General features: G+C 34.3%; 1 protein-coding gene and 1 pseudogene across 1 annotated transcript; both read right to left on the reverse strand.

Moving 5' to 3' along the window:
• LOC121226371 (lariat debranching enzyme-like) lies at positions 1–25715 on the reverse strand (annotated as a pseudogene).
• Positions 10410–12040, reverse strand: LOC121226372 (uncharacterized). Its single transcript, XM_041110342.1, has 4 exons — positions 11469–12040; positions 11311–11370; positions 10814–10944; positions 10410–10496 (listed from the first exon to the last, which is right to left on the reverse strand). The coding sequence occupies exons 1-4, from the start codon at positions 11579–11581 to the stop codon at positions 10486–10488; spliced, it is 315 nt and encodes a 104-aa protein (XP_040966276.1). The 5' UTR covers positions 11582–12040; the 3' UTR covers positions 10410–10485.

Below are 25715 nucleotides of genomic sequence, written 5' to 3' on the forward strand. Positions count from 1 at the left end.
TAATGAATGACTGATAATAGCTATTGATATAATATTTGATGTTTATACATTATTTTAGATAGAAAGAAAGAAACTTGTATAGGTGCTCTCCTCTACTAATGAAAGTTGGAAAAGTGTGGGCCATTAAACCAAGTTGCCAACTTCACAAACAAGTAAAGCCTCATAGTATAGCAAGATATTGCCATCAATCTTTTTGCACTAATAAACCTCTTGGTTGATAGAAAATATTATTCACATTCATGAGGACCGATTTTCATTATTCCATTCTGCATCATCTTCTAGATCATCCTCATCTTCATTGGGAATGCCTTCGCTGTAATCATCTAATGAACCAACAGGAAAAACGATGTCACCTTAAGAAATTTAATGGATTTAGTTCAATCAACGTGGACGAGGCAAAGTTATAGCATTACGTATGATATGCACAAAGCTCAAAACATTAGGCGCATTCAATGTTCTACCTTGGTTGAAAGCAAATGATCAATTATCTATCCCATTAAACTATATTGGAGAGCATCAGCACCATATTAAACACGAGAAACAAAAGGTATTCCTAGATTCATGTCTACTCTAGGTTTGACTGCATCACAATGAAGATTAACAAAAAGCTGCTAAGTACCGTATAAAGGGACAAGGCATCAAAAAACTGAGTGGGACAAGGTAAATAGAAAACTCTTTACCCTTTTGAGGCAATGAAGGAGGAGTATCCCTGGAGTCCGATGCATTATCAAGAACATAAGGAAGATCTAGTAATTCCAAAAAAGATACAATCTGAGGATTACGGGGAGAACCTACAAAAGGTGAGAAAATTTTAATAATTAAAAAAGAAATCGAGCAAAAACAAATTGCAAAAGTCATGATTATTCTAGTTGCAAATCTAAATAAAAAAGAACGCATTCACTAACCAACAATTAATTGAGCTAAAAGAAGATAAAAAATGAAGGATAGTGTTTCATAACCACTGTGACAGTAATATTGAGATGCCTATGGTATAAATATGCAAACATATATGGTAAGTTTCTTAAATCCAAAAGATAGAACCATTAATGGAGATACTATTAGCACCTCAAAGAAGGAAAAGCATCAAAATATCACCATATTATTTACCAGAAAAAGTAAGAATCAAAGGGTTTGTGAGGTGGAGCTGTTTGAGAAAATTCACAAGGTTTGGCTCCTCTGTCTTCCATCCTGCTCTTAACCCATTGACAACAATCTTGCATGTCGAGCTTTGTTTTCCTACCTATTAGAACAGCAGTTGTCAGCTCACAAGTTCTTGTAGAGTAATAGTACTCGCAAAAATAGAAAATTGCACATTTTCAAATAAAACATTAGTCCACCCCACCCAAGAGAGAGAGAGAGTGAGATGAGTGGCATGGTCAAAACAAAAATGTCATATATACACACATCCAATGTCTCCACGTCGGAAGGTCAAAGGAAAGACACAGTTCAATTTCCGTGTTATTGCCAGCCATTCTTCATCGTACTGAACCTCATAAGGTCCTAGATCAGATCAATATCAACAACCTAAAAGATCAGAGAAAGCCAGAATTCATTTATTAGCTTCCAGCAAAGACCAAAAGAAAGAACCTAAATGAAATGGTCAGAACATATGACAGATACCTGCAAGAACTTGCGCCCAGGAAGGCATTTATCGAGTGCACGAAATTTTGTCACTTGACCACCCTCTTCATGTTCAACAAGAGCGGTGAATTTGCAGTGCAAGTGAGCTGAAAACCAATACGATGGCCTGAGTTTTTCGAGCAGCTGAGCAGCAGGTTTGTTTCCAAGAGTTCCTTGCTGGATCTAGGAAATATGTGTCAACCAACAAGCAACCAGGAATGGTCAACAAGAAAACTGAAGACGCTTGATATGAACATTTTCATTCTATCACATATGTCCATTTCCACCAATTGAAATATAATTACCTCACCTTTGAAATGTTTTTTTGCAGCAAACAAGTTGTTGCCAGTTCCCATAATCAGTTATGCTGAGCGGCCAATCGTGTGAAAGGAAAATATCAATCAGTTTCTCTAGGTGCATGAGCTTGTGAACATCGTACTCCCAAACATGATACACATACCTGATAGTATTGTCATTATAAGGTGTCCTTTCATGGTGTCCTGCTCAAGGAAAAGCTAATTCATTTCAGTTTCAAAGCTTCGACTCTCCACCCTAAATAAGAATCAATATAAAATATCTGACACTCGCTTGCAGTAAATATACAATCACCATTAAAAGAACTCCAGAATAAACATAGAATAGACAAGTAAAAGAACTTCATACCCAACCTAAACAATAGTTACGCGCATTGTAAATTCCGGAAAGTCCATCGATACGGATATTGCCAAACTTCACAACCACAGCATACCCCAAGAAGTATATATTACTTGCTGCCCATCCCCCATAATACCTAAAGTTTACAAATATCAATAGCAGAAGGTAAAATTCAAGGCCTTTTCATAAAAGAATCAGAATCCCCAAGATAGAACATATGAAGAAAAGGGGTCACTTACAATTCCCATAAATAATTGGAAGCTTCATTATTTCCACCGATAAAAATCGTGGGAACTGGGGCAACCTCCTGACCCGAATAGTATTTCCAGAATGACTTCATCTCCCTATATTTTGGGGCCACATTAAGGCTATCCATATCTTTTCCATTCCTGACTGCCTAAGTTGCAAAAGAAAAAAAAATTAAGTTCATATAAAAATGGGTAATTGGAAAGTGACAAAATTTCGTATAAAAACAACAAATTGGAGAAAGTGAGAGTGTAAGAGAAAGAACCTGGAAATCACCATAACAAAGGAGGAGGTCAATTTTGATGTTGCGAGTGTTTTCAATGTATTTAATGGTGTCGTAGACCTTGTCGAGATCTCCATGCATGCACCCTTCCACTGCTATCTTCATCGTTTTGAATTGGACACAATACTGTGGTAGGGTTTGAGAAAAACTTAAAACCTTAGGTTTTTTTCTTAATGACTTTATCCTCTAAAGGTGAAAACAAAAAACCATGACAAAAACACACTGAAAATAGAAGTAAAAAGAAGCATATATCTGAAACTAAAACAATAATGAAAAGGGAGACGGCAGGATTAACAATAAAAGAGCCATGGACGGATGGAAAGACAGGAGAACAGATACCGAGAGAAAATATCTGTTAAATTAAAAAAATGGAGATGAATGAGACCAAATGAGACAATGTTTTCAAAAATTCCAATACCATAAGCGGTTTCAACTTTTATTTATTATAGATTTTGCACCTGCAAAAGAGATAGAAAGGAATCCATGAATGTATACACACGGCAAGAAAGATACTAACTAAAAACAGTTATTTATGGACAGGAGGAGTACTACATATCCCAGGAAGCAGTTTTTTATCCACGAGACCAGTAGGCTATCTGGACTGTCACATTAGAAAGAAAGACAGGTGAAAAAGTTTAAAGCATTATCTTAAGTGAGATAAAAGGGAAAGGAAAGAAGAGACTTTACTAAAACTAGAGACTTTACAAAATGAAATGGCAAAGACAAAGACAAAGTACAAGTTATGATTCATACCTGAAATCAGTCACCGATGAAGCAGAGAAATTCAAAAAATCACAAAAACCAGAAACGGCAGAGAAAACCTAGTGTAGCGTCTTTCTGTGCACCCAAAACTAGAAAAAAATGAGAGGAAGAAATTCAAAACAGACAAGAGAGAGAGAGAGGGAGTCGGCGAATAAATGGGGTGCTATGGATAGAAGAGATAGATTTGAGGATTCAAATTTTGAATAATGGGAAGGAAAATGACCTTTGATCGGAGGTAAGACGCCGGAAGGTGTTGATGGCGCGGCAGTGTCTGGGGTTTGTTACGAAAGGACAAGAAAGGAAGGGAAAGAGAATAAAGAAAACGAAAGAGAGGATTAACAGAGATCAAAGAATGGAAAAACAACAGAGAATAAAAGGGGAAATAAATAAAGGAAAATAAATTTAAAGAGCTGGATGAATAGGTGAAGAAATGGGGAAGCTATGAACGGAAGAGAGAGAACATAATTTTCTAAATCTCTATGTGACATTTATGGTAATTAATACCTTCTTTAAATTGCTTTTTTTTTTTTTTGAGAAATTAAAGACAAAGAAGGTAAAGAGACTTAAGGAAAAAAAAGTGGGGAATCGGGATATTCGAGAATGGGATATACCTAGGGCGGGATATACCAATACGGGATAACAACGAACCAGGATATCCCCGGAATGGGATATCCCTGGCCGGAATAAGTATGACAGGTTGGCCGGTCCAGGCAATAAAAAATAACTGAACCGGCCACTAAAACCCATAAACCGGAAGCCAAAAATTGAGAACCGGAATAAGAAAAGACAGGATATCCGGGGAATAGCTTATTCCGAGTCGGAATATGACAGAGATAAAGCCGGAACAGAATAAGAAAGAAAATTAACAGCCGGTAAAGGAAAAAAGACGTTAGAAACAGAATAAGAAAGAAAATTAACAGCCGGTAAAGGAAAAAAGACGTTAGAAAAAAATTAAGGGGAAATCGGAGAGAACAAAGGGATCAACTGAAAGACATGTATTTTTTCAATATTTCCGTAAGAGAACAAAATTTTCGAAATTAAAAACATTTAAGTCTCCTGTTTGGCTTCTGGGAAAATGCAGGATGAACAGAATTTGCCAACTCACAGGTGAATCAGGAATTATTTAAAAAGAACAAGGACTAATGTCAAGTTTGATACAAATTTCCCTCGATTTTCCTCGATCAGAGAAACCAAACAGAATAAAAAGAGATGAATCAAAAACAAGATTTTTCTAAAGAATCAAATTTATACCTTAAAAGAAAGACTAGCACTACCTCAACTCACTCATTCGGAAGAAGCTACCGTTGATTCATGAATTCAAACCTTTTCTTTTCCTGTTTCGAGAGAGAGAAAGAAGCTAATGACAATGGATCTTGATTTAACAGAGTTTATAATATAACAATATTATAATATTTTTATTTTATTTTCATCGGTAAAATAAAATATTTAGAGGGGTAGAGTAATTGGTTTCGTAAATTTTAGGGGAGGGAACAGGCCTACTGGACGTACATAAAACTAATCAAAAGAGTAGCTAATAAAGGAGAAAGGAATGTTAGAAATAAAGGAAAAGTAGGAGAGAATATGGGAATAAGCTGGTCATTTCTCCACACGCCGAGAACAATTTCAGAATTAGTGTACTTTTCATTTTATTCAATTCAGTCCCAACCTGCTTTTTCTTGATACAAATACATATCTCGTGTCAACTTTTACAAGATGATTTGTGAGGTATGTACATGGTAAAGGGTGTGTCAAATAAGGGAGTATCCTTACTAATCTTGGATACATAATGGGTTTCATTTTAGACCGTAAAAATTTATTACTGACCAATCAAATAAGCTTTCATCTTTCCATCGAGATTAGTGTTATTTCAAATGAATTATTTTTTCCAAAATATGTTGAGACCTATATATTGAAAACAAGGTGATTTAATTCCTGATCACATACCCATAAATTTTCATTTAGAAGGATTGACCATCTTAGAAATATGCAAAAGGAAATGAAGACATAAAGAAAGAAATGCAGTTCCCTTTTCATGAATGTCAAGACAATGAGAGAACAGTGAAGGATATAACAAACCTGGTTGGCGTAACTAATACCCATGTTTGCCCAAGCACGCACATAGTTTGGCTTCAAATCTAGTGCCTAAAGTTCCAGACATAGACCAAAAGACTAAATTCAATAGTGCTAAAAATATGGCCACCACAGGCAAAGGGAAGTTTATCATCAAATAATTTTAAATGGACAATCTCAGTAACAGAGGCTAAACAAATCAAACTGCATATGCAAGATCTGAATGCATTAAAAAAGGCATTTTGAAAGAGATGATCAAGGGTATATGTAAATTGAGGAAGTGCATAATCAAATCATCTAAATTAACCAATAGCTTCAACAAATCAAATAACTAATTACATGAAGCTTAAAAGAAGAGCTAGTTTGTTTTCTAAGGTCCAACTAAGTGCAACATGTTATTTGGAGAATCTTTTTAGCAGCCTAAGGTTACAAAGATGGAGCAAGTAAATAATTCAACCCTATAAGAGAGCTGTATAACACACCAATGGATCACTATACAATCGAAAGATAAGAAAGAAGAGAAATAGAGGAAAAGATGATGCAACCCATAAGAGTTTGGCACACAGAAGATTGACATGTTGGGTTATCACATGTTTTGCATTTCTTTATGCCATCCTTTCAATTGATTAAGCACAAGCCAAGTCCTAGGCACACTTTTTTGTATAGAAGCGAAAAAGCCCCCTTGATTCAAGAAGCACAAATTTACATATTCACCTTAATTTACTCAAAAAAGTGCTTTTTTTACATCTGGCACCTCAAATGCTTCAGGCAGTTGCAGCACGCTTGCCAACATTTCCAAAATGTAATGTTAGGAATCTTAAGGAAAATTATATCCTGTCACCGTATGTAAAACTCTAAGTCCAACATATAATCATTGCAGTCATGGAAATCATATGCAAAATATCCCACAGTAACATTAGAGGAAGAGGCTTAAACTGAAACCAAGATTGCAATATCAAGGCATTGTTCCAAACGACAAAAACCAACCAAAAAAACAAAGAATTATACCCTAGTGTACTTACATCAGCATAATACAAAGAATTAGCAAGCTCCGGCGGCGCAAGAGTACCATACTTTGGGTGATGACGTAACCATCCATACAGATACTTTAAAGCAGCAGTCTGTTCCAATTCTGAACTTTTCAAGCAGTATTATTTGTTTGACACTCCAAAATTTTAATCTCACCTTGATTAAAGGAATAAGCATTCACTAACCATTTGTATGACTCACACCAAGAGCAAGAAGTACTTCCAGATTGGTGGGATCGGCCTCCTGAGCACGCATCATTGCTGCAATAGCCTGTACAGAGATATCTAATCAGTGAACTACATTTTTTCTACAAAGTCAAATATATGGACCCCAGTAAAAACCACATAAAGCTGCAGATGCATTAATCAAGAATAACAGAAGTATAAAAAGGTCTAGCATCATCCATGTAAGTCTCAAGATAATGACAAGCAGACATATTAATCATCCAAAACAATTTGCAATAAATGTGAAACATTACACTTCATAGGCTTGATATAGACATAGTTTAAGATGGAACCTTATCCATTCAAATTAATTTCCAATTAAGCCAAAAAGGTTTTGACATGGTTCAAGAATAAATAGAAGCGATGATAAGTGAAATGTAATGCACAACTAGTTCATGTGACAACAAACGATAATAGGTTAGCTCCAGAACATTAGCAGCCAGGCAAAGACTGCGGCCTTAGATCTGGTACTCTGACTGAAGCCTCAGGCCACTAAGATAAACGTAATACCAATCATATTGCAAACTTCAATGTTTAAACGAAAAATAGCTCCTTCTATCCCTTTCCAGTAGAAGTTTTCATATACAAGAAATGAACATTGCATGGTGCACCAACATGGCTATATCAAGCCAGCAAATAAAACACAAAATGTAGCGGTACAAGAAAATAGATCCTTTGTGTTCAAAAGGTTTTCTTGCTTGCTTAATCAATAGGTTGTTCTGTTTCCTAAAATATGATGGTATTCACAGGGCATTAGACAAGATTAAAAATGATTTAGATTTAGGTGGAATAGAAAGGTAAATGGTCAACCTTGCCAGGCAAAGAATCATAACCAAAGATGCTGAACAGATGGCTGAACTAGACAAGCAGTCACATCTCTTAATAGACATAGTTTAAGATGGAACCTTATCCATTCAAATTAATTTCAATTAAGCCAAAAAGGTTTTGACATGGTTCAAGAATAAATAGAAGCGGATGATAAGTGAAATGTAACGCACAACTAGTTCATGTGACAACAAACGATAATAGGTTAGCTCCAGAACATTAGCAGCCAGGCAAAGACTGCGGCCTTAGATCTGGTACTCTGACTGAAGCCTCAGGCCACTAAGATAAACGTAATACCAATCATATTGCAAACTTCAATGTTTAAACGAAAAGAGCATGGAAGCAGCTAAAAACCCTAGGTTTTATTAAACTTCCATTGTTAACTAAATTGGGTTTTGGATATTTGATTATAGTGCTATTAAACTACACTGTGGTCCATGGGTCACTGAATTAAATGTGAATATCCGTTTTAATCTTTAAACCGTGAAAAATTACACTTTAGTCATCCAACTATTTGAGATTATATATTTTGTTCACCAGATGACATGGCGTTTCTAATTGGTATATATATCATGTCAATTTGCTTTTAATTCTAAATATTTAACCCTCAACATTTATACACTCTGACTATTTAGTCTTAATTTTAAAATTGCAATAAATTAAAATACTACATAAACTATTTCATTTTATATTAATTTTATAATATGAATTAAATAATATTATAATTGGCATATATATCATGTCAATTTGCTTTTAATTCTAAAATATTTAACCCTCAACATTTATACACTATGACAACATTGAAAAAAGAAAATCAAACAGCACTCGTATAATGCTAGAGCCAAAACAGAAAAATCAGAAGAAAAAAAATTATTCAGCATGCAATGCGACTAGAGCCTATTCACTTAAAAGATTACAACCCAATTTCCTTTCATGTAAGGCTAGGTAACACAAATGAATATAATTCTATCCAGTTTACTTGAAAGACGGAACAAAAGAGATGAAAACCAAAAACGCTAAGAAAAATCCACTGAAATACAAGTAAAAAAGCATGGAGCTGAAACTGAAAAAGAGATTGATACCTGAAATGAGTCTCCGTTGAAGCAGCGAATTTCAAAAATCACAAAAACCAGAAACGCCAGAGAAAACTTAGGGTTTCTCTTTCACGAAAACTCTCTTCCTACTCTACCGTGTGTTTTTTTGGCCTGTGTATACCCAAAGCTAAAAAAGAATGACAGGAAAACGTTGAAAAGAGACCGAGAGTGAGAGAATCTTCGAAGAAATGGGGGGCAATGGATTGGATAGATATATTTGAGGATTTAAATTTCGAATGATGGGAAGGAAGCTGGCCTGATAGGAGGTAAGACGCTGGAAAGGGCGTGGAGGAAGCGGCAGCGCTTTGTTAGAAAGGGGCATAAAGGAGGAAGAGAGAAACAAAGGAAAATTAGTAGAAAAACGGGGAAAAGAGGAGAGAATCAAGGGAGAACCGAACGTGAGAGAGATGAATAGAGAAAGAGTTTTTATATTATTTATTTTGAAAACGGTTTGAATTTTATTTTATTTTTTGAAAAAATATCGGACTGGATATTAAAATAACTAAATAAATAGTATATACACAAAACTGAATAAAACCCAAAGCAAGAGAACGAAATAATAATAAAAGGGCCCATCTGACTATCTAAATGAAGGCCCAAAACCAGTCCAGTACATGAGATACAACCTAAGCTCAATAACCCAGTAACCAAAACTTAAGCGGTCCACAGCCCCAAACACTAAAACGAAAGCCCCAAAACACCAGCCCAACCGCAAACCCTAAGCCTCAAACCGAAGCCCCAAGCCTCAAACCCTTAGACCCCTAAACCGGAATATCCTTCGATTGGGATATCCCTACTATGAATTACTACGTCAGGTATCCCGGTTCAAACACGTAAAAAATCTGAACCGGTTACTAAAACAGCAGAACCGGGCACCAAAAATACTGAACCGGAACGGGATATAATGGAGATATTCTTGGAATAGTTCATCCCGGAATGGGATATCCCTGCTTCAGAATAAGAATGAATAACAACTAGAACAAACACTAGAAAAATCTCAATATCACAGTACTTACTAAAACGTCGTCCCCCGAGAATATCTAACGTCAAATTCTCTGAAAATATTTAAAAACTCAGTATGATTTTATTAGTTTTTTCTTAAATATAATGGTTTTACTTGTTGAAAAAGGGAAAATCAAGAGAATAAAAGGAAAAGAAACAAGAAAATGTTTCCATTTTTTTTTCTGCTAATCAGTTAGGGTTTTAGGGTAGATACTTGTATAGTTGATAGAAACATATCTTCGCTATAAAATCTCATAAATAGGACTGAAAGATTTGTAAGAAAATGTCCTAAAATACAGAGGGAAACAAACAATCGAAAAAAAATACAACACATACCAAGTGATAAACTATCAAAAAAATTAGGACATCACAAGATTTAAAAAGACGAATATAAGCAGTGTTTCATAAGGCTGAACACCAAAACGAATAACAAAAACACAATGAAAAAACTAAAAAAGAAGCATAAATCTGAAAACTAAAACAGAAATGAAAACTTGTTCTAAAGATGAAAACCACAATACCCACAGAAATAAGAGAAGATAAGCATAGGTCTGAAACTAAAAAAGACGTGAAAAGAAAAAGTTAGTCGAAGTCAAAATCATACCTGAAATTACAATCCGATGAAGAGTGGGATTTCAATATCCTGCTGTAGCAAGTGTGTTGTTTTGGCACGTGGTTACACAAAAGCTAAAAAAAAAAATCAGGAAAAAAATGGAATGAGACCCAGATAGAATCTGCGTATTAAAGAAAGGGAGGAAGAGAATATAAAATAAAATAAAATAAACAAAAGAAAAAGAAAGTAAAAATCCCATCATTGACCTTCGAGTGATCCATTTTCCATTCACGGATTTCATACATGCGGAGCAGCGTTTCAAAGGTCCATATATCTGTGCATATTACAAGAGATAAATACAATTTATTCTAATTGTTGAAGAAAATAAAACAAAATTCATTCAACTCTACACATCATCAGTAATGGGAAGATTATTATACCACAACAGTACCTTTGAAAAACTCAACACCAAAGTTTTCTGCAACAAAATTGAGGTCTCTCAAAACTGTGAACTTGTTCATCCTGTTGAGCCAACAGGCTTTTAGTGTAAAAACTAAGCTACACCAGGCAAGCCAAAAGTATCTGCAAGGAATATCAATGGGAAATTGATAGGCATATAACTTAAATCCGACACAAAACTAGAATACAAGAAAGTGACGCTGAAATAAAACTGACACTAGCATAAGGATACTTCTTTACTTTTCACTCGCTCTCCCAAAATGGAAAACCTAAGGCTTTGGTTGGTTGCAGAAATCTAAAAGAAAACAGCAAACGGGACCATGTTTCCAACAAAGCACATTATTATTTTCATTTGACACTAGTATCCCTTGAATGCAAAAATGGAGATTAACCCATTAAGATAATAGGGTACCTAAAAAATGCCAGGCTACCTATTTTTCCTCCACAAGAACTTTCGTGCAATAAAATAGCGATGACAACTCTTCTTACGTTGCCAAACCAAAGCCCCGCCATCTTATTATACCAAATTTGTCAAGCAGGAAAATATACCTTCAAACAAGTGAAAAAACATATTCTCAGACTAACAAAACAGAACTGTATGAATATTAGTTATGTTATTGATTAGGATATAAGAAACTTTTGATTACCCAGTTATAAGGTTCAGTATCTTAAGTTCCTTTCGGAAGTAACAATGATCACCAAATGAATAAACAATACGCCTCTGAAGAGCATCCTTCGCTCCATCTCTAGATTTCCTCATAAATCGAAGAAGCAGTCGTTTAATGGGATTCAAGCATAAGAGCCAAGAGTATATAAAAGATACATGATAACAACAAATATATTATCATTTAGCAACACATAATAATTTCCAAACACGAGTATTTTAACAAATAACTTATATAAAACATAAAATCAGCTGCCAAGAATTTCCATTCAAATACAATAAATAAAAGGACAACTGCATTATTAATCATAGGCTGATCTGATGAGCTATAAGCTCAACTAGGACGGTCATAACTCATAAGTCATACCAGCATGGTTATCTTCTATTCTTGTTCGCCGTTTTATTTGTTTGTTATTATTATTGACTACAGATGCATGTAACTATAACATCTTTCTAGCAACAGAAAACTGAGAATAGTTGATTCACCACACATGCCAAAAAGGAATGAAAAGTTAAATAGCAAAAATATAGAACTTCATTTAGCTGCAGGCTCTTGGACTCACTAAAGGCGTCATAAAAAGGCTTGCTCCAAGAATCGACCATAGCCTGACAAGGAAAAGGAGTTAAAATGCATCATCAACAACAATAACCAGAAATGAGAGAAAAGAAAAGTTAGCAACCAACAACATCTTTTGTTTCTCATGTTTTTGTTGTTTTCATGATTGCAATTTAGTGCTAACCCCTCCATTGCCATGGAGTCGCTGATATGCCTCTTATCACAATTTTAAATCAATGCACTATCTATTTAACATTCTCTTATCATGATAAAAATGGAAGATTTATAACATCATTAAGAAATACATAAATTTAATCCAAAACAAACATACAAAAAGGAAACCATACGTGAGAGTTTGCTCTAAATGATAGACAGACTAAAGATGCTTCAGGGACAGCCAACTTGCTAGCATCAACGCCACTTGCATCAAAAACAATCGGCAGCTTTGATTTTCCACCATCAGAATATATAACATCCACGGCAGGAAACTTCCTTGCTGCAATTCCGGGAATTAGAATCTTATTTGCCAGTGCAATCTGCCAAAAAAAAAAAACCCCACTAACAATTAAAATGTTTACAGAAAATAACATTAATTTTACTCAGAAATCAGTTGCAATTAAACTAATTTGAACAGATTTTCAAATGATATAGCCTATATGTATATAAAAAGAACAAATCAGTTAATACCTTACCACCGTGTTGTTTGAGCTCAGAGATATCATCAAAATATCATCCATTCAATTCATCAGCACTGCCCTAAATCAAATTAAAACAATTATTTATATTAAATTTCATGGAAACGATTTTGAAGAACCGAATTATCGCACACTTTAACAGCTTTCATGGTATCATGCCTCATATGCAATAATCAAATCTCCATCTCTAATGCAGCGATTGAAAGATATCTTCATTGAGGAATCAATAAGCAATATCCTTAAAAGACAGAAAACACATTCAATTGAATACACAGATGATGTTGGACTAATATGCAATTTCTGTACCAAAATTTACTCCCCAAAACAAAAATATTTACCACATATCCAAAGTTCCATTAAGAATAAACTATCACCTAGAATGCCAGGAAGACCCGAATTCATTAATATATACAAAAGAGGAAAACAGTAAGCCAAATTCATTAATATTTGAAGATTTGTTATGAAAGCAGAAGAAAAGAGGAAGAAAGAGAAAACAAAAGAGGGAGATCGAGAGATAGAGAGAAATGGCAAATAAATGGAGGTAGATGTAGATTGAAGAGATACTTAACAAATGGGGGTAGATGTAGATGTCAGATTTGAGGAAAACAGTAAGCCGAAAGCCATCATTTTAACTTCCTACTTATTTTTCCACTGCCAATTCCACTTCCTGATATGTTAAAAGAAACGGAGAAGGTAGGAATTAAATTCATGCAAACTAATACGATAAAAACCGAAGTCATTAACCAATGGCTTAAAAAGGAAAGTGGACTCAATGTGTTAGTTCCTTCTCACAGTTACATCTTAATTAATTAATCACTTCTTTTTTTGGGTAACAATTAATCCCTTCTTTAAATCTTTTTTTTTTTATAAATTAACAAACCACCAAAAAATTGTTGATAAAATGACACTTACAGTTTTGCACTGGCAGAATTAGGCTTTTGAACTCCAATCTCTGAAGTATTCATTGCTGCATACAAACCAAAATTTACAGGAAAATTTCAACTTTTTATAAATCGCATAAAAAACAATTCTAAGTTCTGAATTAAATTACTATTTTATAAAAAAAAATACCTTCATTCATTCTCACATGCTTGTGATTCCAGTCAAATTTGATAGCAAAATGACGGAAACAGAAAGATCTTTTTCTAGTTCTGAAAATTATAGATGTCAGCTATTTCAATTATCGTTACTCAGACATAATGAACAACTGAGCTGAGTTTGGATCTTCTTTTTAGCCTTAACATAGGGAAATAAATGAAAACTGGAAAATGAAACACTAAATGATTAATAATTAAACTTTTAGGGAAATCAATGTTGTACATAAAATTTAGAAAATATTATCATTATTGATATATTTCCTTCAACTGTGGATTATATTCCTATTATTACACTGTAAAACAAGATAAAGAGTAACATATTTAAAAATAGTTAGGAGATAAAATCTTTTAAATATCCTGCAATAAATAAAAAATATCCTGTAACATATTTAAGTGGGAATATTTCCCACTTACAAGCTTTCGACTTTTAGAAGCCAAGGAAGGAAGTTTAAGCCATCTCAACTCTATAACCCACACCACACACTGTTAACCTTGTCCACCTTACACCCTGCCCTCTAGTTTCCTTGTAAGACCTAAAATTCCCCATTTCTGATGGCCTTTTTTGTGAGGCTCAAGTTAGATAATGCAGTTTCATTAGAGATTTAGAGAGATGATAGCTCCTGCTTCCGATTCTCATTTAAACATTCAAGGCAAAAGAAAAGAGACAAAACATTGAAGGCAAAACAATTATACACAATCTTAATAAGGCTTGCTAGAGAAAAACAAATCAAATCATTGGAAAAGAAACCAAACTAGTGCAATGGAGGAAACCAAACCAGTGGAAAAATGAGAGGTAATGAACAATTGCCTGCAACTAAATACAAAAATCTTACGATAGATTGGTGATCAAGTTATAATCTCTCTGTCCAATCAACTATCAACATTATGAAGGGGACCCTTAATTTAAATTGCATAAAACAGATGAAGATAGGTACAAAAGATGATCATGCTTTTCATTAGTTTTTAAGGAGAATTACTACCCAACATTAGCAAATAGAACCCAACTATCTGCTGGCCTCAAAATGTAGACAAAGAAAACCAGTAGAAAGTTACAACTACACACTTAAATATTAAATATTCGAGATCCATTGTGCCAATTCGATATTAAAAAAATTAAAACTTTGAAATTAAAAATGAAAGAAGCATACCAGATCAAATAAAATTTAAATTAAATATAAATATCACTGACTCACTGTACAAATACAATGAATATCTAATATTCCAATTAGTACTGCAAGCAAGAAGACAACAAATATTATAAAAACAAAAATGAAAGCATCAAGTTATTTAAAATCAAATATTAAGAATCACTATTGAAACATTAATTACAATACATTACAAAAACAAAACGTTCGGGGTAGAATTCAACAAAACCACTTGAAAAATCACTATCCAAAACCCTAATTATATAAATAAATAAATAAAAAACAAAGTAGAATTCATCAAAACTACTTCATACTTCAACAACTCGAAACTGAATGCAGACTTTACCATTAGCCGGCTGCGCTGAATAAAACCCTAGGGGAAAAGGAAAAAATTGTAAAAGCAAAAAGCAGAAGAATAAAAGGAGTGGGTTTGGTTATATGAGCCACTTGCATGCCAAAAATGCTACTGAGTTATGGTTGAGTAGTAACGGGTTTGCTCTTACTTGAAAAAAGAAAAAGGAATACAAATTTAATTTTGCTCTTACTTGAAAGAGATTGACGGGTGGTGACGGGTGGACCGATGGTGACTACCTGACTGGTGAACGATGATGGTGTACCGGTGGTGACTGGCTGACTGGTGAACGACGATGGTTGTGGCCGGTGGGTGTTGGATTGGAGAAGGCAAAGTGTAATTATACAATATTTTCTTATATTTCTACTTTAACAATATTCATAAGTTCTGATTGGCAACAATAGTGTAATTATACAGAAACCCAACGGGCGAAGAAGAAAATATGAATATTGTTAAAGTAGAAATATAAGACGGAACTGGTTGAAGATGATAAGATACCTTATCACTGAAAATGCGAAAAAATCCGGTCCCATATATTTGTCGATTCCTAACAAAAGGTAAAAACACCATTTAGTAGGCACACAAACAACATCAGAAAAAAGGAAAATAAGTCTCAGGTCTTGGTTTTCAAGTGGGAATAACATCACTGACATTCAATGCATCTAGGGAGCTATCGATATCAGAGACAAGTTTTTGAAGGTGTTCATCCTTCAAGGCTTAACGGAATTCATTGGAAGAAGCTGCATGAGAGAACATTGTAGATATAGTAGTGTGAAGCGAATTAACCAGATTCAGCATCAAGACAGTTTGTCTAAAGGTTCTCTGGCTCTAACATCATATAGATAATGAAAACATTTTAATCATACAAGCTAGTTATCTGAAGCTGGAAGGCATTTAAGCTTCTACCATACAACTCAATCTGGTGTACAATGAGCCCTTGAGAATCAATTTACCTGATGTGGAAAAAAGCTTCGGAACCTGACATAAAACTTCATGCAGACCAAAACTAGCTAAAAGCAATGCAATCGGCCTACAATAAAATGCAAAAAATATTCTACCACAAGTCTACCACAATACCCTCGGAATATCCTTTTAACGCATTACAACCTTTGGATCATCTATAACCATCATCAATATATTGAGCTCTAAGATATCTCTATGAGATTTCAGTATTTCCATGACTATATTTCCAAGTTAATCACAGATCTTACTGCTCAGTTAGTCATGAGGACAAAAAAAACTGTACCTTACACAAACCAGTTAGGCCATCCTTTGCTTTTGGAATAGTTAAGATGTGCGTAGGAGCCCGGGGAGCTATGTCCCTAAAAGCTAAGACCTACAAACAAAAAATAGGCAAACAAACATAATGTTAGTGCAAATGAATGTCAAATAAACTTAAACCTAGCAGAAAAGAATTAACATATTGACCTAAAGAAACAGCAAGAAAATATTCATGTGTACCTGCTCCCAAACAGATCAATAAAACTAGGTCATTCTCACATGCAACTGATGAGGTGAATGCATGATTCATACAGCAAACAATAACATAAATTAACATTCGCAAATAGAAATCAAACTAAGAGGTTAAAAAGCTAAAACTTTCAACCTCAGATTATAGTTTTGCAAACAAAAACTATAATCATAGCTGAAGATTTTCATGCTTCTCTAATTAAAACGTTTGATATTTTGTTATCACGTTTCACTTAATGTTGATCAAATATCAGATATCAGCTAGTGTCATTATCTTTGATCGTCACCTATTTAACTGCAAATTGTCTTGCATAATCCATGTAAGTCTCAAGATACTGACAAGCAGACACATTAATCATCCAAAACAATTTGCAATAAATGTGAAACATTTCACTTCATAGGCTCGATATAGACATAGTTTAAGATGGAACCTTATCCATCAAATTAATTTTAATTAAGCCAAAAAGGATTTGACATGGTTCAAGAATAAATAGAAGCGGATGATAAGTGAAATGTAATGCACTACTAGTTCATGTGACAACAAATGATAATAGGTTAGATCCAGAACATTAGCAGCCAGGCAAAGACTGCAGCCTTAGATCTGGTACTCTGACTGAAGCCTCAGGACTAAGATAACCATGATATCAATCATATTGCAAACTTCAATGTTTAAACAAAAAATAGCTCCTTCTATCCCTTTCCAATAAAAGTTTTCATATATAAGAAATGAACATTGCATGGTACACCAAAGTGGCTATATCAAGCCAGCAAATACAACACAAGATGTAGCGGTACAAGAAAACAGATCCTTTGTGTTGAAAGGTTTTCTTGCTTGCTAAATCAATAGGTTGTTCTCTTTCCTAAAATATGATAGTATTCACAGGGCATTAGACATGACTCAAAATTATTTAGATTCAGGAGGAATAGAAAGGAAAATGGTCAACCTTGCCAGGCAAAGAATCATGTTGAGTATTTGTTTGTTATGGTTGAGTATATTAAGATGGTTATATGTAGCTAACTTTTGAGTATTTATTGACATGGAAATGGTTAATATGTGTATGAGTGTGAATGTGTTGATTTGTTGAATGGATGAAAAGAAATAGGTATGTTTAAGCTAGTATAAAGTTGGATAATTTCAACAATCATGGATGAAAAGGAATCAGTATGTTTAAGCTTGGGGAATCCGTGATGCATTGTACAATAATCGACATTGCGAACAAACCACATTATTTGAAAACCAAAATACAACTCCTACTGCTTTGACAGTCAATATTATACGATATCGAATAAAAGAAATATGGGTATTAGCTTAAACTGGCATCTAATCCTGTTTAACCCGTACATTTAACAGAATTTAAGCCATGGGAGAGTGCATAAGAACATTAAAATTGAAAAGAAAAGATATTGGGATAAAAACATTACCGTGCAATACGATGAAGGGAATAGCGTGTCTATTTGGGATGAATCAATGTAATAGAGAATATGAATAATAAAGTAGTTGACAGTAAAAGAGAGGCCATGGCTGGTGAAATCTTGCAGAACCAGAATTTCTTTCTTTCCCAAAGCATCCAACAAGAACAACCACACCGACATCCATAGATTTGAAAAGACGAACCGAAACAATATTTCCTAGGGCTAAAAACCCAAAATCTATGGATGAAGCAAGTGATTTCAATATCACAATAATAAAATAAATAAATAAATAACAGAAACGATTGAGAAGGAAGAGATGAACACGAAAGAGATCAACAAAACAACCAGAATGAGATCAACAGATTTGAAAGACATAAAGAAACAGTGATGTCTAAACCTGAAAACTAAAAACCATGAACCAACTCAAATATAAGTAAAAAAACATAGTTCTAAAACTAAAAATAGAAATGAAAAATAGACAAAAAGAAAGACAAATGAAAACGCAAACACAACCTGAAATCAGTCTCCGAAAAAGCAACAAAAAAGAAACAGACAGACCCACAGCAAGATTTCAAACAAAGAGTGAAACACTGTGTTCTACACCAGAAAGCTTAGGGATTATCCCTCACGAAAGTAGACAATAAAACAACCAAAAAGAAACAGACAGACCCACATCGATAGATTTCAAACAAAGAGCGAAAACAGGGGATTTCAATATCACCAAAAAGAAAAAAAGAAACGGCATACAAAATCTTTGGGTTTCTCCCTCTCGCAAAAAGAATGAGAGGAATTATTGAAATGAGACCGAGAGAGAGAGATAATGGGAAGGAAGCGGGATATGAAAAGGCAGCTTTCTCCTATCCGTTACTGCCCAAAAAGCGTAGATTTTTCTAAATCGCCATGTGGCAATGTAACATTTATGGTAATTAATACCGAAACCGCGATATCCGCAGGGTGGGATATACCTCAGCCGGACTATCCTAAGTCGGGATATACCTAAGCCGGGATATCCTCGGAATGGGATAACCCGACGTGGAATAAGTACGACAAGTTGACCGGTCCAATCGTGAAAAATTACCAGAACCGGCATCTAAATCAGAAAAACCGGCACTTGCAACTCTGAACCGGGATGGGATATCAGAGGGATATCCCCGGAATTGATTATTCTAAGAGGGGAAATGAGAGGGATATCCCTGGAATAGATTATTCCAAGGTGGGATATGAGCGGTATTTTCCTGGAATAGAAAAGAGAATGATTTCATTTATTTTCTATTAATCATTTAGTGCTTTATGGTAGATGCGTATTAGAAACATATCTTCGCTATAAAACCTCATTAATGGGATTCAATCATTCAAAGATTTGCAAGAAAATGTCGTTAAATACAAAGGGAAACTAACAATCAAAAAAATAAAATAAAATAAAATAAAATACATAACAGGCAATATAAAATCTAATTAATGGGATTCAATTACAAAATGTCGTTAAATACAAAGGGAAACAAACAATCAGAAAAAATAAAATAAAACACATTACAGGCAATAAACTATCAAAAAAATGAAATCGAAAGATTTAAAAAGACAAATATAAGAAGTCTTTCATAAGGTTGAACACCGAAACGTATAGTAAAACACAAAAAAAAAAATAAGAAGCATAAATCTGAAAACTAAAACAGAGATGAAAACCACAATGCCTGCAGAAATAAAAGATAAATATAAATCTGAAACTTAAAAAGACGTGAAAAAGGAAAATTGGTAGAAGTGAAAATCATACCTGAAATCACAATCCTATGAAGAAGGGGATTCCAAAATCCTGGTGTAGCAAGTATGTTATTTTGGCATGCGCATACACAAAAGTTAGAAAAGAAATGTTGGGAAAAAAAAATGGAAATAGACACAGATAGAAAGGGACGACAAGAAACAAAATAATAATAATAATAAAAGATAAAAATCAGAACCAAGGGAAACAGTGTACTCTGCTAAGCAGAAATTACAAAAATATTATACAGATTCTTCCTGAATCTTGGGAGCAATGAAACTAGTGTCATGTTATTTGGAAAAGGCGCTATAATAACAAAAATATAAATGATAAGATGAAATCTAAGCGTGACTTAGGCCCAAAAAGACCAAACCCCAAAAATTATTCTGCTAAGCAAAAACAAGAAAAGAAGCACATATCAACTAAAAACAAAAGAAAAGTATTCTGCTCAGCAGATATTACAAAAACTACCCTGCTAAGCAAAAACAAGAAAAGGTATGTCGTCCAGCTATGCTAGTATCATCAGCATGGCCCTCATAACCTTTTGTCTTTTCTTTTTGTTTCCTTTGTTCAAAGTATTGCCTTTGCCTTGACAATAACAAGAGAAAGGAAAGCATCAAGGAGGAAATAATTTCCACAAAAGTAGGTGGCAGTTTATTGGATTTTATGTTACTAGTGAAATGTTGGGGAGAGATGCATGGGAGTAGAAATTAACTTATAGCAAGTAGTGCGCTTGGTTGGGTTGGGATGGGATGGTGGCACAAAAATACCAGATGTTCATGTAAATAGTTATAAAAGTACTAACCTAGGGAGCAAAATTGTGAAGAGTGTAGCAAGCAACAAGTAAAAACCTCTGAGTGAATGAGTGAGTCTAGTCAAAAAGTGAAATTCAGATTAGGTCACGCTTACAATCGTGACTTTCCATCTTGATCCCCCATCCACTGCAGCATTGCTCGCGCCCTCTCTACAAACACTTGAAAATCTTGAATACAACGCAGCAGAATAGCTGAGATCCAGAGAGCAAATAAGCCTACACTTTTGATTAAGCTCTAAAAACCTAAGATAGATTTTCAATCAAATTAATGAAGGAATGCAAACACTGACTTGAGAGTAAGACATAACTAATTGATCTAGAAAGAGCAGGAGAAGTAATCCGTTGTTAGTACAGAGAGAAAAGAACATTAATAAACTTTGGTATGTATAAATCAATCAATTGTTTGTTCGTTCAATGTAAAAATGAAGGATCTTATTATTCTTACCAGATATGATAGTGTTAGCAATAATGATAGTGGTAGTAAATGAGAAATTGGCTGTCAGTTAGTTTGAAAATCTGGCAACTAAGTGGCAGTAACAGAGTCAGAGATTGTGGGAAGGAAGAGAATGAAATCCATCCAAGGCAAGGCCGCTGAGCTGCGGAAATCAAATGCGACGGATTGGAACCGGAAGGATGAAGGTTCCAAAAGCTTTTTACTCAATTCAAATGCCGAATGAGAGAGTTGTGGGGGTGAGCGAGTCGGTTATTTGTATGTAACCAACTTAACTGACATTAACCTCGGATAACCAACCTGCCTTGGAGTGCCATATCCAGCCGAACTGAACCAACTTAACTTCGGTTGGTTCGGTCAGGTAACCAACTTTTTTCAGGATATGGCATTTTTTTTACTGTACAATGTGGATTTTTATAGCAAATAAAAATTAGCTACTGGGAACCAAATATTTGGATATAAATTTTTAATTACAATACAATTCAATTACCAAGTTCATTGCTCTAATATTTATGTCAAAAATGAAATGCTGGAAGGTTTTGAGGAAAAATTCACCCAAGAACTCAATAACAAGTTGAGGACGCCAAGAACTTAAGGACCATAACAGAACAAATAGGAAGTTGTATGTATATATAGCATCATCTGCGTCCGCAAATGGCTGAAATTGTTACAATTAGAGTCGAGCCTTTTTTTTTCCTTTTTTTTTTTTTTGTGCCCGTCACCTTACAGAAAAGCACACCTACATGCAGCAAGCATAAGGGAGATAAAATAATCTGGCCTAAAGAGGATTTGAGGCACTATTATTGTCTGAATGAGTCGGGAGTAATTTTCAAATATGAATGATAATTTAATTTAATTCAATAAAGATTTGGAAACTTTTGTTCAACATCAAAAAGTTTCACAAAATAAAACCAGACTACGACAAAATTTATGGGCAAAAGTAGAGATAATATTGTTACTAAACAGACACAAGAAAAATAGCTAAAATACAATATTACACAAGCACAAAAGCATATCAAAATCAATATAACACCACTTATTTTTAAAATGTCAAAACTTATAATAAATACATGACACCTTAAACATGATTATGACACAGAAAACAAATGAACAAGCCTTGGATACACAAATTGCAAATTCTAACACTAAATTATTTCATCGGACATCTTTGAGCCTTATGTTTTTTCCATTACACACCTTACAAGTGTTTTAGTGATTGCAATAAGTTGATGGATTGAAATAACTTGGTGATGAGCTTTTTAATTCTAGATCAATGACATAATCTCTGTTCATTGGGAAGGTCATCTATTTTGACTCAAGGAAGGAGGGGTATATGCAATTTAACTCTAAAGACAATCTCTTCCAACAAGGATGAATAATGGATATTGCTTTAAGGTTCTATTAGGGTTTTTCGTTGTACGGATATATTTAGAAGCTCAATTTATCTCATGGATTTATGGTCTATACCTATAATCACTTGCATATCAAGTTTTAAGCCTTTCCTCAGTATTGACGCTCTTTCAGTTCCCCACCTTCTTATAACCACTAATACTCTCTTAGTCTCTACCACCAGAATTCTCAATACAATTTCCATTTACTTTGACTCCCATTTTCCGTCTCTTTCTTTTCCTTATAGAGCATCAAGAGTGAGCAAGACGCAAAAGGCAAATCAAATTGACAAAACTTGAGCAGCATTCTTTTAACAATTCTCCAAACTTTTTTTCCAAATTAATACCCAGCCATAATTGTAGTTTCCTCTATGAAAGGGGGCATAAATGTTTACTGCTCAGTTAGTCATGAGGAAAAAAAACTGTACCTTAGACAAACCAGTTAGGCCATCCTTTGATTTTGGAATAATTAAAATGTGCATAGGAGCCTGGGGAGCTATGTCCCTAAAAGCTAAGACCTACAAACAACAAAAGGTAAACAAACATAATGTTAGCACAAATTAATGTCAAATAAACTTAAACTAGCAGAAAAGAATTTACATATTAACCTAAAGAAACAGCAAGAATATATTCGTGTGAACCTGTCCCCAAACAGATAAATAAAACGAGGTCATTCTCGCATGCAACTGACAAGGTGAATGCATGATTCATACAGAAACAATAACACAAATTAACATTCGCGAATACAAATCGAACTAAGATGTTAAAAAGTAAAACTTACAACTTCAGATTATAGTTTTGCATGCATAAACTATAATCATAGCTGAAGATTTTCATGTTTCTCTAATTAAAATGTTTGATATTTTGTTATCAAGTTTCACTTAATGTTAATCAAATATCAGATACCAGCTAGTGTTAACAGCATTTCAGGCACTATAATAAGTTGTTCATCGAAATGAATTATTTAAATTTCAGATCATAAATACATATTAAAAAGCGTAGTGAACTTAAAGCAGAATTGAGTCATTGACAACCCTGTATTATAGCCTACAGCTTAAGCAGCTAACAACTAACAGGCAATACGCATAACCTAGTGGTAACCACGTTAATCCTCCAAAAGGAGATCCCTATTTCTAATTCCCTCTTCCCCTAACTGTAGTCAAAATCTAAGCTATTCAACCATGGATATTTGACTAGCAAGAAAAGAATACTGAGACACTAAACTTGCTGGTAGTTTGATGGAAATCAACCCATCTGCAGCAGAAGTCAAATAATCATGAACATAAATATTTATCGAGATCTTTGTATCTAGAATCAAATGAGCTCACCATCATCATCAGCCACTTACCCCACTTTTCCATTCCAATACCTTCTCTGTTGCACTAAAGGTCTTGAAACTCCTCCAAGCAACTACCGGTGCCCGTATCTGATACTGCTCATTAAGATACAAAATAAATAGATTTTTCTAGAAACAGTATCTATCATTTTATCCAAAATTCTGCCACAACAATTTATTTACAGTCTACAGATTTACCTTGCATGACCTAATCATTTTTAAAAGCTTATTTATGCTTTTGATGAACTCATTTGAAAGAAAACCAGCCAAAACCATACCATTTCAACTTCAAAATGACATGATTTCAATGCATATTTTCCAATTTAGAAATTACTTCCTATTTTCCAAAAGATCGCGTCACAAAATCAAGTAAATAATTCTAATTATAGTTAGGCAAAATTAAAGGAAGAATGAAAAGTACTCACTTGAAACTCGAATGATTGGAGGAGACCTCTTGAGAACAACTGATAATCGGCAAAGATCTTCGGATAAACGACATCTTTTAACAGCAGAAGAAATTAACTGAGAATACAAAAAACGAAAGGAAATTAAAGAAAAAAAGGAGATTAGAGTGGATTAACATATTATTATTATCTGGTTTTTTCCAAACCTAAGATTGCTTTAAGGTATCTATTATTGGTTCGTAAAAGTATATTGTGAAATTTTTTGGACTGAACACCATTGAAAATCACATAATCCAGTTTAGGTAGGTAAAAATTAAAAAAATTAAAAAATTTCAGACGACCTGAAACATCAATGAAAACCTCAATTGTTTAAGCACCCAACCAGCATAACCCAGAATTCAGAAGAAAAGAGAAAATAAATTACAGCAAATCTAGAAATTAAAGAAAAACACAAAAATAAAAAGCCAATAAGAAAAAAAAAAGAATAAAAGGAAGACATGAAGCAGAACTGTCTTACCTGAGACAATGTCGATTGAGACTGAGAAAAGACTAATATTTTCTTCAATCTCAGGAGCAGCTAAAATAGAAGAACACGGAAAGAAAATACGGGAGATGATATAACCATGAAAAATGGTGCCGCTTCACTCAAAGGTAAAAGACCTTTTGTGGCGTTTTTATCGCAAACAACCCTCGACCCCGAAGCCCCAAACCCCAACCTTCAAACGCCAAACCCCAAGGAACCAACAGGAAAAACGATGTCACCTTAAGAAATTTTAATGGATTTAGCTCAATCAACCTATATGAGGCAAATTTATAGCATTATGTATGATATGCACAGCTGCTCAAAACATTAGGCGCATTCTATGTTCTACCTTGATTGAAAGCAAATGATCAATTATCTATCCTATTAAGCTATATGAGAAAGCATCAGCACCATATTAAACACGAGACTAATGTCTTTCCGCTCCTCAATTTCAATGTTTTACAATACTCCTTCCCTGAATCATGGATTCTCCGTATCACTAGGCAAAGCACCTTGTCGACAATTTCTGAGTTCAGTGGCAAGTTGGCCCATTTGGTTTGCTAGGTTTTTCAATGTGGCTACTTGGGTTTGGATTAAGGCATCATTACAATGCAACAAACTGAGTGGGACAAGGTAAATAGAAAACTATTTATCTTTTCGAGGCAATGAAGCAGGAGTATCCCTGAAGTCTTATGCATTATCAAGAACATAAGGAAGATCTAGCAATGGTGGTGGCCGTAGGGTGTTGGAGTGGAGAAGGCAAAGTTATTTTGTTAGGGTTAGGGATTTAGAAATTAGCCGTTCGAAATTGGGGGCAGTGACTTGAAGAG

Source organism: Gossypium hirsutum, unplaced genomic scaffold, assembly GCF_007990345.1.
Source record: "Gossypium hirsutum isolate 1008001.06 unplaced genomic scaffold, Gossypium_hirsutum_v2.1 scaffold_136, whole genome shotgun sequence".
Taxonomy (NCBI): domain Eukaryota; kingdom Viridiplantae; phylum Streptophyta; class Magnoliopsida; order Malvales; family Malvaceae; genus Gossypium; species Gossypium hirsutum.